Below are 12,155 nucleotides of genomic sequence, written 5' to 3' on the forward strand. Positions count from 1 at the left end.
TCATAGATTCATAGATTCATAGATTCATAGATTAAGGGTCGGAAGGGACCTAGTAGATCTTCTAGCCCGACCCCCCGCCAGGGCGGGAGAACAACAAAAACCCCAAAAAGAGAAAAAATTAGCTGAAGAGAAACTATTTTACTGGGAAAATGGGAGTAATGGAGTGACTATGACTGGACTTATCATCCATCATTGATTATTTTGATTAATGACTTTGGCAGAAAGACTAAAAATGAATTAAAAGTTGCTGATAATACTAAGTTAGGGTCAGTGCAAAAGAGGATCAGGAAATCATACAGTAGAAACTAGATGATGTTGAGGATTCATGTAATAGAGTAGGCTGAAATTCAGTAATACAAGAAGCAAGGTCAGACACCAGGAACTAATAACAAGAATTTGTCCTAAAACCTGGGGGTCATCAGTAGGAAACAACTGTGAAAAGAGAAGGATGTTGGTCAATACTGGGAAGCCTATGACCCATCACTGTGATATGGATGTTAACAGGTAAATGTGAATCTAAGTATCAGACAAAATATTTCAACTATAGCTAGGAAAGTATTTATGCTACTGTACAGACAATGGAGTAGTGTGTATGATCTGGCCACCCCTGTTAAAAACGGAATAAAATGCAACTGAAAAGGGAGCAGAGAAAGCTGCTAGGAAGATCAAGGGACTGGATGGCCTTTCTTACGGGTTGAGACAAAGAGCATGGCTTATCTAGTAAAACAATATGAAGGCTGAGAAATGATAGGATTTGTGTGTAAGTATGTCAGTGGAGTAATTACTAGCAAGAAGAAAGCTATTTAAGCTAAAAGACAATACTGACATAAGAACAAATGGATGTTAGCTGGCTATAAATTAATTTGGACTGGAAATTAGAATGTTCTTGGATAAGCCTTCCAAGGAGAAGACTTGGGGCCAAAGTCACTGTATTTTAAAAATGACCCTGGAAAAATCAATCAATTTATGAGTAGAGGTTTATGAGTAGAGGTATACAATATGGTTTCCTGCAACAGGAGAAAACTGGAATTCATAACCCACGATGTCCCCTTTAATCTCTTGTTTAGCTTTCACTCACCTTCTGTGCACATTTTCTGTGCTAGCTCATGAATTGCCAGAATGGTTTATATGCATTGCTACAGACTGGACAAATTATTCAAATTGACCATGGTAAAAAAAAACAAAAATACCCAAACAACTGTTTGAGGGTGGAAACAGAAATTACATTTCTGCTGCCATAAAAATCAAGCAATTTGTGGCTGCAACAAAGATGGTAATAGTTTCTGCCGCTTTCCTGCACCAGAGATCTGTTTGCTTTACGGTATGAGAACATGGGCAGCCCAGAGCTGCCTGCACCCTCCAGCCACCCTGGGCAGGCACTCCCAGGGGTTTTGTGACCTGATCCTAGGTGCCCCAGGAATTCCTGCACATGATCAGGCCCCCCAAACCCTACAGTATCTGCCCAGCTTTCCCTTTGATGCACAGGATCCGGCCCCTAGCTGGGGAATCTCATAGGCATGTCTCTGTAAATGGGAAATAAGTCACCTGTTGTCCCACAGGATTAAACCCTTGCCCAACATGAGCAACAGACAATTTGTGTCTCACACAATGAAACGGATCAGCTGATACACTTCACTTGGCAATATTTGTTTATACCCTGATAGCAAGATGAATGCACTTGTCCAACTGTATCTGTTATGGTCGGATACTGGTCCTTAAACATGGAATATATCATTACATGGCATGTGCCCTATGTGAAACCAGAAAAGGATTCTTTCCCTTAGCGCCAGGGGTGGGCAATTATTTTGGGCAGAGGGCTGCTTACTGAGTTTTGGCAAGCCATTGAGGGCAGCATGACAGGCAGCCAGAGGCAGATAAATATTAATTTTCTAAATTTTTTAGGGGCCCCGTGGGCTGGATATAATGGCCTGGCAGGCCGCATCCGGCCCACGGGCCACAGTTTGCCCACCCCTGCCCTAGCCCAATGGTTAACCTTTTTAGACTTGAGGTACTCCTGTGTTCCTATGAACAACGTAGAAAGACTTTGCATACCCCCTGTTCCTATGAACAATGAGGATGTAACAAAAAATTGACTGTATTCGTATGAAGTAAGCATTGCCCATCCAGCACACTGAACTAGACCTGGTCCTTTGGAAATATAATCGATACAATCATAAAACTAAAGAGTATGCCATATAATGCACATGTACACCCTGAAAGAATTAAAATTGTCCAGACACCTCAATTCTAAAACTATTTTTCAGTGTTTAACATTGCAACCTTAATATTTTTCCAGGATCATTTTTGTACAGAATCTTTACACAAGTTCTACCACATATACAACAGTTCACATTCAAATGCAACCATGTAATCTTATCTATACAAATTCAAATCACTGAAGCAGTTCTCTCTCATATAATATATAAAGCACTACATTTATTCAGTATTTCAATATCCTTTAAATTTTTTTTCTTATGCAAGGAACAACCCTTTGTTTTTCCTTCCTGTTATTGTGTCTTTCTATTTTGCACAAAATATGTTTGCTTTAAATATTTCATTTTAATTGTTTTTCTTAATTTAACTACCTGGCTTTAATTAGGGTGATATTTTGTCTTCTTAGTATTTTTCTTTTGTAATCTATTTACTAATAAAATTAAGATGCACTTGGCTCGTTCTTCATTTTTTTCAACATTTTCTTATTCCTCTCAGTTGCTGCAATTTTAAGTCTCCATATTTTTATTTTCCTTTACTTTCTCTCTTATTATCTATTTGCTGCCTATTCAACTTGAATTTCTTCAGAGACAACAATAGCGAAACTTTAACCAACACTTTGATCAGGTGATGGAAGGTAGATCACAGATATTCTTTCCTTTTTAAGTGCTCAAACATTTACTGATTCTTCTGAGCGAAAGGAACAAACAGTAAAGAAACAAAAGGGGAGGAAATGGTAACAGTCTCTATTACTGAAATGGCTAACTATCAGATGATTAAATTGGTTCAAATATTTCACATATGAGATACTCCACTACACTTTTATCTACCTGATTTGAGAACATGGATCAAGTCCTGATCCCACTGAAGTCAATAATAAAATTTCCCTGGACTTCAATGGAACCAGAACTTCACTCAACTCACAGAATTCAGAGAGCCTATAATAGCTACGTTAGTCATGAACATCTTTCCAGTTGAGTGGATCCTTTCAAATCATAACAGTTGAGTTCTGATAAATCTTAAAGCACATCAAAGTATTTAAGGCTCCTCTGAATAGAACTCAGCTTCTGGCTATTCAATTAGCATGTAGGCAGAGTGGCTCAAATAGCTGGATTAGGATATTTTGCATTTTGAAACAATCCTTTGCATACAAAAACACCCTGATACCACCAGATTTAAGAACATGTAAAAATGAAAAAACATTCAGCCCAGTCTTCTTAAAACCAGAGCACCTAAATCTCATTTGGAGTTGCTTAATGTTTGAAGCACAAAGGGCCAAAATACAGTTCCAGAACTGCCCCATTTAAAAGACATTGCAGCTACATTATTATTATTTCCATCATCATATCCACGCTTAGATGGAGACTGCTATGCTCAGCTACAGAGGTTAGTCAAGGTTTATAAAGCCCTATTCAAAAGCCCAAAACGTCTATGGAAATGACTCCCATGAAGTTGGGAACACAGGATTGGAATGGACAATCCACCTCATTGACTCCAATGCCCTGCTACTGTAGGCAGCAGTATCATGTTAACCCATTCATAACCCTGAAATGCCATCTTAAAAATAGTAAAGCTTTTTGCCCCCTTACTCCTACTGGGAGTAGCTCCAAATCTTCATTTTGTCCCAGCTCAGTTTTCATTTTTCTAGACTAAGCAAGGCATGCTTTCTTACGGCATGTCGGCATGCTAAGCTCAGTGCACTTGGCAGTGGTGGTTTCAGTCACACTGCACTATTGCAAATAAGGGCCATGAGTGGGAACATGCACTTTGTGGTGCCTCAAAGGCTTTTGAGGCACTGCAAAAAGCACACAGTGCATGTGAAAAGGTTTGCTGCACTGCACCAAAAGGTTTGCTGCACTGCACTGCATCTAAAAAAAAAAAAAAAAAAAAGGGAAAAAAAAAGGGACCCCCAAAAAAGGGACAAAAAAAGGACCCCCAAAAAAATGGCCAAAAAAAAAAAAAAAGGGAAAAAAAAAGGGACCCCCAAAAAAGGGACAAAAAAAGGACCCCCAAAAAAATGGCCAAAAAAAAAAAAAAAGGGACAATAAAAGTGACCCCCAAAAAAGTGACCAAAAAAAGAGCAGATGAGTATCTATCAGAGAAGCAAATATAATCTATCAGCTGAATCAACCACTGAAGAACTAATATCCTTGTATACAACAAACTGGCTTTCAGAGCAGGCCAAGAGACACTTGCCAGGCCACGTGTGTAATAGGGCCCCTACACCATTATCGGGGATGAGAGGGAACCAGGGAGTAGCTGACTAGCTCCAGCCTCTGGAGGAACTGGTCGGGGTAGAGGGCCCTTTAATAAAATGACCACCTAGCCCAGATGTAAGCAGCATAGTGCAGCCTGTGACTGACAGGCCTGGGGGAAAAGTAGTGGTTCAGGTGATCCAGGAGGGCATATAAGCCCAAGGCCTGAGGCAAGGCAGTCTGAATGCTGCAGGGAGCAGAGCTTCAGGAAGGAGAGGGGCCTGAGCAGCCAAAAAGGAAGGACTGCAGGCTGTAGGGAAGGTAAGAGGAAGCCCCTGCACCACCGGACAGTGGAACATACACAATTTTGAACCTGTGTTGTAGTGCTGCCATGGTGTAGTTCTGATCCAGGATTGGGGGAGACTTTGTGAAAGCAGAAGCTCATATTTTGCCATTTGTATAAATACCAGAGGACCGGATTATAGCTGTAGGGGCAAAGCAGACCACCAAGAAGAGTGCCAAGAGCACTCCAGGTCCTAGACTCTTTGAAAGAGGGGAGTGCTGCTGTTGGTAGAAGGATTCTGGTGTCAGACAGCAAAGACTGGGGGCACAAGCCCAGAGTCCACAGAGGATGAAACCAGAGGCTGAGAGGGCCTGGTGCCTGCAGTGGGTATGGCTGAAGTTGGGCCTGAGAGCCTAGGGTTCTGGTACAGTAGGCCTCAGGCAGAGGGACCCAGCTAAAGTAAAGTAGGCCAAGGCAATGGGCTTCAGCCCAAACAAGGGCCTAAGACCTGAAGCAACCCCCCCTTGCCCTCTAGGGGCAACCTCCCTGTCCATCCATAACATCAAGGCATGGCAGACAAGACAACAGGGTGGGACACTGAGAGGCCAGAAAGGGTGGGACCCAGGCAGCTACCAGGGGTGACTTAGCCATCCCAGCACTGGACCCACTACAACATGATCAAGGAGTGTGAAATTAGTTTTGAGATCACATCCAAAATGTATTACCTCATAAAGCTGTTCTTTAATGGAAAGGCAAGCTGAATCATATATAAGCTTTAGGGGGAGTTTAAATGATAACTTAAGACAAAACTGGGGAGAGAGCAGTAAGAGTGCTGTTCAAAGGTGTTACCACAAAGGCAAGCAATGCATGCACCCTGTATACAAGTAAGATAGGCATTTATAGATGACAGATGAAATTTTGGCAAGCAGGGAAGCTCATGGTCATCTTATCTGCTTACCACTGTGGGGCTGTCTGCTAATGAAGGCTCTCAGCTCAAGTTTCCCTGGAACAGGCTTGCTGTATGTACTTCCTACACAGCACTTTGTCACTTTGAAAATTAATCTCTGGATGAAAAGCTTTGCCAAGTGCCAAATAAGATGAGTGCCAGCTTCTTTTGTTCAGAGTAATGGTGACATCCAGTGGCCACTAGGCTAATGTTAGCCACAATAACCAGGATAACCTCATACATCAGGGAGGATATTCTCATGTCATCAATTTACAGGATTAAACATGCCTTTTCACTTTGTAGTCTACAGCAAGTGTAGTTATATTACAAGCAACATTAAAATCATCCAGTACAAGGATATCTAGTGTCAACATCACTTACAGGTATCTTACAGTTACAGAACTTACAAGCCTTACATTGTTTTTAGAAATCACATAAAAACTGACAAGACAAAAGCTCTGTGCCAATTTGTTATTTCTTAAGTAGAAGAAGATTACATAAATAATTCAAGGGAAAAGCTCAGCCATTTTTTCCATCAAGGAAAAGGAGGAAGGAAAAATTACCATACATTGGGCAGCTTTATCAGCTAATGTCATAAGACTAGGTAATTCTATTCTTTTATTGCTTCAGTGTCTCCTCTGTTTCCAAAGTGACTACTGCTTCATTCTAATTAATTAGTAACTACTTTAAATTCAGACCTGTCCAAGTCAAGACTGAGATATTTGTGGAATTGTATAGGCATTTCCTGGATGTTCTTTCCTGTGTGTTAACTGTTCAGAGGATATTATTTATTATGTACACTCAGATAATAAAAACATGGTTACACTGAGGTCCGGGTGACCTACAATAACATTGGTAATATAAAATAATCCCCAGACACTGAAATAAATCATTGCAACAGGAACTCTGTTAGCCAGTTACCTACAAAAACCACTTCTGCACCCCTGCATCACTTCAGAATGTGCATGCACAACTCTCTTCAATCGAAAGAAGATTTTTTTTTGCAAACTGACTTTGCTGACCACAAGTGTGACAGTAATAAACAGATCCCACGATAGCCACACATCCTTCTCTCATGTTAATTAAGACTAGACACAACCAAAATGTCTCCAAAGATGTGGAAAACACTGTTTTCCAAACTGGCTTCATACACCCCAGAGTAGCTCTGTTTCCTGTCTTCATAAGGGAAAGAATAAAATAATACTTACTTTTCCAAATATTTCTGGGAGTCCCAAAACCTGACCAGTAAAAACGCCAATACAAATGAAGATTGCTGTGACCTGCCCCAAAGAACCACGTATTTCCTTTGGTGAGATTTCACTCAAATACATGGGAAGAGCACTGAGAGAAACACCTGGGAAGGAGGAAAAAGACAGTAAAATTATAACTGACTTACAATTAAAAAAAAAAATCAATAAGCGAACCAGAATGTATTCAGGGAAAAGAAAAAAACAAAAAACTTGCAAAATGTTCTTGAAACAAAGGTGATAAAAGAGGTATAAGACTCAAAGCCAAAACAGAGGAGAATCCAATCCATGGAGAGGCAGCTTTACTCATTCTGTGGTTATTCATCAGTGTTTTAGTTTGCTACGTAAAAAGTCATTTACATTGAAATACACTGCTAAACATATACACTGTCACGAAATGTAATCATAACATGCCACTGAACGTGTACACTATTATGCAATTAAATAATTAAAAGGGCAATTAAGCCACTAAAAGCGGCAATTTCTTCACATGTATAAGACCTGAAGGACCTGGTAGTTAGGGTCCATCTGACGGGATGCAGAAATGTAAGCACTCCACTGCAGTAGGATGGGGAGGAGTAGCAAGGGCTCCTTAGCCTCTGAAAGCTTAAATCTCTGCCTTTTTCTTTTTTTTTAATGTTTACTATCCCAAAAATACAGGTTGGGGAAACAGCCCACTTGGCTGCCCCTCAGAAGAAATTAATACAAGGAGAAAAAGTCATCCATTGATGGGGCACTTGTATATGCTGAGGACTGAATTAGGAAAAAAAAATCATAGAGCCTTCTTCCAGGAAGGCTACAGGCATAGGAATCCAATGCTGGGATGCCATCTGACCTGAGTTTTTCCCCCGATTACATTCTAGGGGCTCTCACTGATGTGTGGGGGTTTGGGGGGGCTAAAAAACCAAAAAATAGCACTTTACTGGAAGCAGCAACATGTTTTTTCAGCCAGGCTCTGCAGCATCTGTATAGATCAGGTACTTCAGTGGGGCTTTTTGGAGCTTTTATCTCAAGCTGATTCAATCAGCTATTAGATAAAAGTGCCACTAAAGCATCTGATCTATACAGATGTTGGGAAAGCCGGGTGCAGCTGACATGATACCGAGCTCAGCACAGGAGCACGCCAAGTTTAAATTAAAGCAATGTAGGATTTTTCCCCCCATGTCCACAAGCAGCCTACGTATCAGAGAGGTAGTTAGCCATGTTAGTGTACAGTCAGGTAGAAGGCAGGGCAGCATGGTATCTTAGAAAAACTCGTTTGGAGAGGCATAACATTCATTGGTAACAAACTACTTTGTATGAAAGTGTATGCCTCTCTGAACATGTTTGCCTTTAATGTCCGCCCTGCCTTGCCTTCCGGTGTCAGGTAATCTTCTGCTCCTTACCAAAGGACAGTAAGGAAGAGGATGCTGTTACAGCACTGATTTTACACTCCTTCACACACTTGCTTTTGCAATAAATACAATCTGAGAGGAGTCATGCAAGCAGTTTAGAAACAATGAAAGCAAACCTTAAGTCCTAGATTTCCTTGTGGAACTGCCCAGAACCCTTTGTTATAACCATTCTTGCTTTTTTATTGCTATTCTGCTGCTAATGATATTGCTGCAGTGAAAATTATTAGAGCTTCTGGTACTGAAATCCAGCCATTAGAATCTGTACTGTTTACCACCAGAAAATACCCACCACCAACATCGCAAGAGAGGGAAGGAGGAAAATATAACAGACACTATTTCACAACAACATGGACCCAGATAAAAAATAAATGCACTGCCAACTTGATCAGCAAAACAGCATTAATATGGCAGTTAGATGCCATTAAATGTACCATTTGTACACTATAGAATATCGCTGTTGTATCAGCTCACAGATGTATGTTCTTATCGATACCTGCTTACAATTCTGGAAAATTTTTAACAGTATGCTTGAATTCAAGAGGAAGATGTATTACCAAGAGGGAGGAGGGCTAGCAGGGGGAAGAACTGTATTTAAAAAAAAAAAAAAGGAAATAAAAATTTCTAACTGAAATTAGTGTACTGAGCTTGGCAAGTTAGTGTTAAATCACCAGCCAGCACGCTCAGAAATTTGCAGTCTGTAAATAATTCTATGTGAATGACACACAGGTCTTCAAACTATTCTAATTAGCTCTTAAATGTAAGACAGTCAATGCTTTGAAAAAGATGGGTTTAGTTATTTAAAAGTCAAAGCACATATCATATTGTAAAATATTCCACAATCAGAAATCCACTGAGAGGGTAAAAATATTTTTCATTGCATAAAAGGGTCTTGCGTCACCTTCTGTTAGGTATTTCTAGATGTGCAAAAGGACTGTGAGAATCTACTGGGCATTTTAAATTATTCTGATGGAAGACACGGTTCCGTAAGGCATTTTACAGCTTGGAAATCATTTGTTACAAATGAATAGCAATTTACTAAGCCTGCAGTATAATCCCATTGGTATCAATATAGTATTCAACAGCTCCTGATGGCAAAATAGTAAGCAGGTGTAACAGACCACATACTCCTAGAAAAGTATTTTGTGAACACAGACAACCTGTATAAAAGGGTAAAAAAGAGGTGCTCTCATAATTAATTTCCATTTAGTTTTCTTCAATAATTATCAGATTTTGCCATCCTAATTCATGCTGATTGGTCCCACTGAAATCAGGGTGACCATTCATGCAAATTACTCCTTAATACATAAAACAGCAGATTATTCACAGCATGAACTATACATGTATGAACTGTAAAGTATAAAGCTTACCTGCATCAATTCCCATTATAATACGGCCCAATATAAGCATTTCAAATGATCCCGCTAGGGAAGAGAATCCCATCAACAGTGCAGCTATGACTGCAAATATATTATTAAGCATCAAAGTATATTTTCTGAAAGGAAAAAAAAATATTATGGAATAAGATTTTTTAACCAGTCACATAATGATTAGGCTAATTACATTGCGTATAAAACCAGAAATGGTTTAAAGTGTCTATTATATACAGCGTCATACATATACTGGGTTGTTTTCAGAAAGCAATTCAAAATAATGCAGCCAAATAGATATTACCTGGGGAGCAAATACAACCATAGCCATAAATAAAGGTCCAAATCTCAAATTTACTTACAGTATCCAACAGCAAGACACCTGAGACTAGCATCTTTTGTATAACTGGACGTATCTAATTCATAATTTTTTTGAATTATGGAAGTATCAAGTTATAATTCAACTATTAAAAAGTTGAAGCAATTCGTACAGGCTTGAATGCAATGTGCAGTTTCAAATAGATTACTGTTTGAAAAACTTCAGTAGGCTTCCAGATACACAATCAAGCAAACAAAATTCCAGTGAAGTTACCAGATTTACCCTTGTAACTGAGTTGGACCTGGCTCCGGAGCAGTTGAGCCCAGCTCCAGAGTGAGATGCATGGGTGGAAGCCTGTTGTGCCCTCGTGAGCCAAGGACCCCGGCAGACCCTCCAGTGGACCCCAATCCTGACCCCCAGCATGAAGCCGGGAGATACAGTGGGGCCCGTGCTGGGTGGTCACTAGATAGGGTGAGAGCAGCTGAGCGGAGCCACAGCAGGGACCAGACTTGATGATCTTACAGGTCCCTTTCGGTTCTATGATTCTGTGATTTACACTAATGGTTTTCAGCCTTTTTAGTCTCAGGGCACACATCATAAAACTCAAAGTCTTCCTCAGAAAATGCCAACTCTTAGTTTTCACCTGCTTTTTGAGTACAGAAAAATAACAGAACATTTTTTTTCTGTTGCAAAGAACTTGGAAAGACCATAGCAGGTCAGAATGTTTTTTCTCACACTATGAATTTCTACTTGACACCTCTGGGTTTACCTTGTGAATCATTCTGTACTCAAAGCACTGCAAGAGCTGTGACACCCTACATGGGAATCAGTGTTTTAGGCAGATGTTACATTTGTCCCACCAAATCAACTGTTTTAGAGCAACAAAAAGAAATGGGCCACAAGGTGTTTGTTGTGCTGAAAGAAAAAAATGGGCCAATCTGCCATAAAAATGGTAGATCCATGACAAAGCAGTTGCTGTTTCAAGCAGAAACTTCTTTGTCTTTCCAGGCCAAATTAAGTGTGCAGTCACATCTGAGAGACCTCCACTATCCCACCATATTTGGCTCTCTCTCCCCCCTGCAAGGCGGGGAAGGGAGAGCAGCTGGCTCCATGACAGCCCATCCAGCTGCAGGGACCAGCTTCCAGGCTTCCCTGTCTTGGTGTTGTGCTCCAGCCAGGGGGCTATGTATATGTGCCCACCCATAGCACTAGTTTTTCTGGTACAACCAACTTTCTAGAAATATTAAAATAACATGCATCAAAGGCCTGACAACTACACTCATTCCTAAACCATAGTAATCCACAGACATGTAAAGATCAAAGTAACCTGTACCACTGGAGAAAACAGCTGATCTTTGTTTCAATGATGAAACAAACCTCTTTAAAATAACAGATATTTTCTGTATTCTTTACAAATGTTTCCTAATTTCATCTACTTTTCTAAATTCACCACTATTGAATGAAATACAAAAGTAGCAGCAGTAAAAAAACCTTTATTTTGATTAAATTTCTTTAAAAAACCCCCCCAAAACTGAAGCATTTTATGAGGGTATCGGCTGTAGCCATGTTGGTCTAAAGACATAGGCAAACAAGGTTCTTTGGCTAAATCTGATTTCTTTTATTAGACCAACCCAAATAGTTAGAAAAATTCTTCTTTGCAAGCTTTTGGGTATAAGAACCCTTCATCAGGCTGAGGAAGCACCTGCAGTTGGTTTGTGCTCTGCAGATGCTTTTCATTTGTTCATTTAAATTTCTTATCCTTTTTCAGGGTTTGTTGTTGGTTTTTGTTTACCTAAAATAATCTAGTAAGTTTTAAAGGCCAAACTCGGAAAAAAATGTTTTGTTAATGAAATTTCTTATTTGACCTTATTTTTTTCAGAATTCACTTAGCTGAGAGGGTGAAATCTTTTTCAATTTAGAACAAAAGCAAAATTCCAAACAGTGGAATTTTCAGCAAAATGGAAAATTTAGCTCTTTTCCTGCTCTATGAAGACACAATATAGTTTCATAGTTTCTAGGGTCGGAAGGGACCTGAGAAGATCATCTAGTCCGACCCCCTGCCATGGCAGGAAAGAGTACTGGGGTCAAACGACCCCAGCAAGGTGTTCATCTAACCTCTTCTTAAAAACCCCCAGGGTAAGAGCCTGCACCACCTCCCTTGGAAGTTGGTTCCAGACCCTAGCCGCCCTGACC

General features: G+C 40.1%; 1 protein-coding gene across 3 annotated transcripts in view; it reads right to left on the bottom strand.

The window, feature by feature from the left end:
* The window catches only part of SLC2A9 (solute carrier family 2 member 9), a 232,864-nt gene that overhangs the window by 132,618 nt on the left and 88,091 nt on the right, over positions 1-12,155 (bottom strand). For all 3 annotated transcript variants that reach the window (XM_019526606.1, XM_019526607.1, XM_019526608.1), the window contains 2 exons: positions 9,644-9,768; positions 6,844-6,989 (listed from right to left, as the gene is read on the bottom strand). In XM_019526606.1, the coding sequence (XP_019382151.1) occupies positions 6,844-6,989; positions 9,644-9,768 (271 nt within the window). The remainder of the gene's footprint in view (positions 1-6,843; positions 6,990-9,643; positions 9,769-12,155) is intronic.

Source organism: Gavialis gangeticus, unplaced genomic scaffold (genome assembly GCF_001723915.1).
Source record: "Gavialis gangeticus isolate Ggan-Ray unplaced genomic scaffold, GavGan_comp1, whole genome shotgun sequence".
Classification (NCBI taxonomy): domain Eukaryota; kingdom Metazoa; phylum Chordata; order Crocodylia; family Gavialidae; genus Gavialis; species Gavialis gangeticus.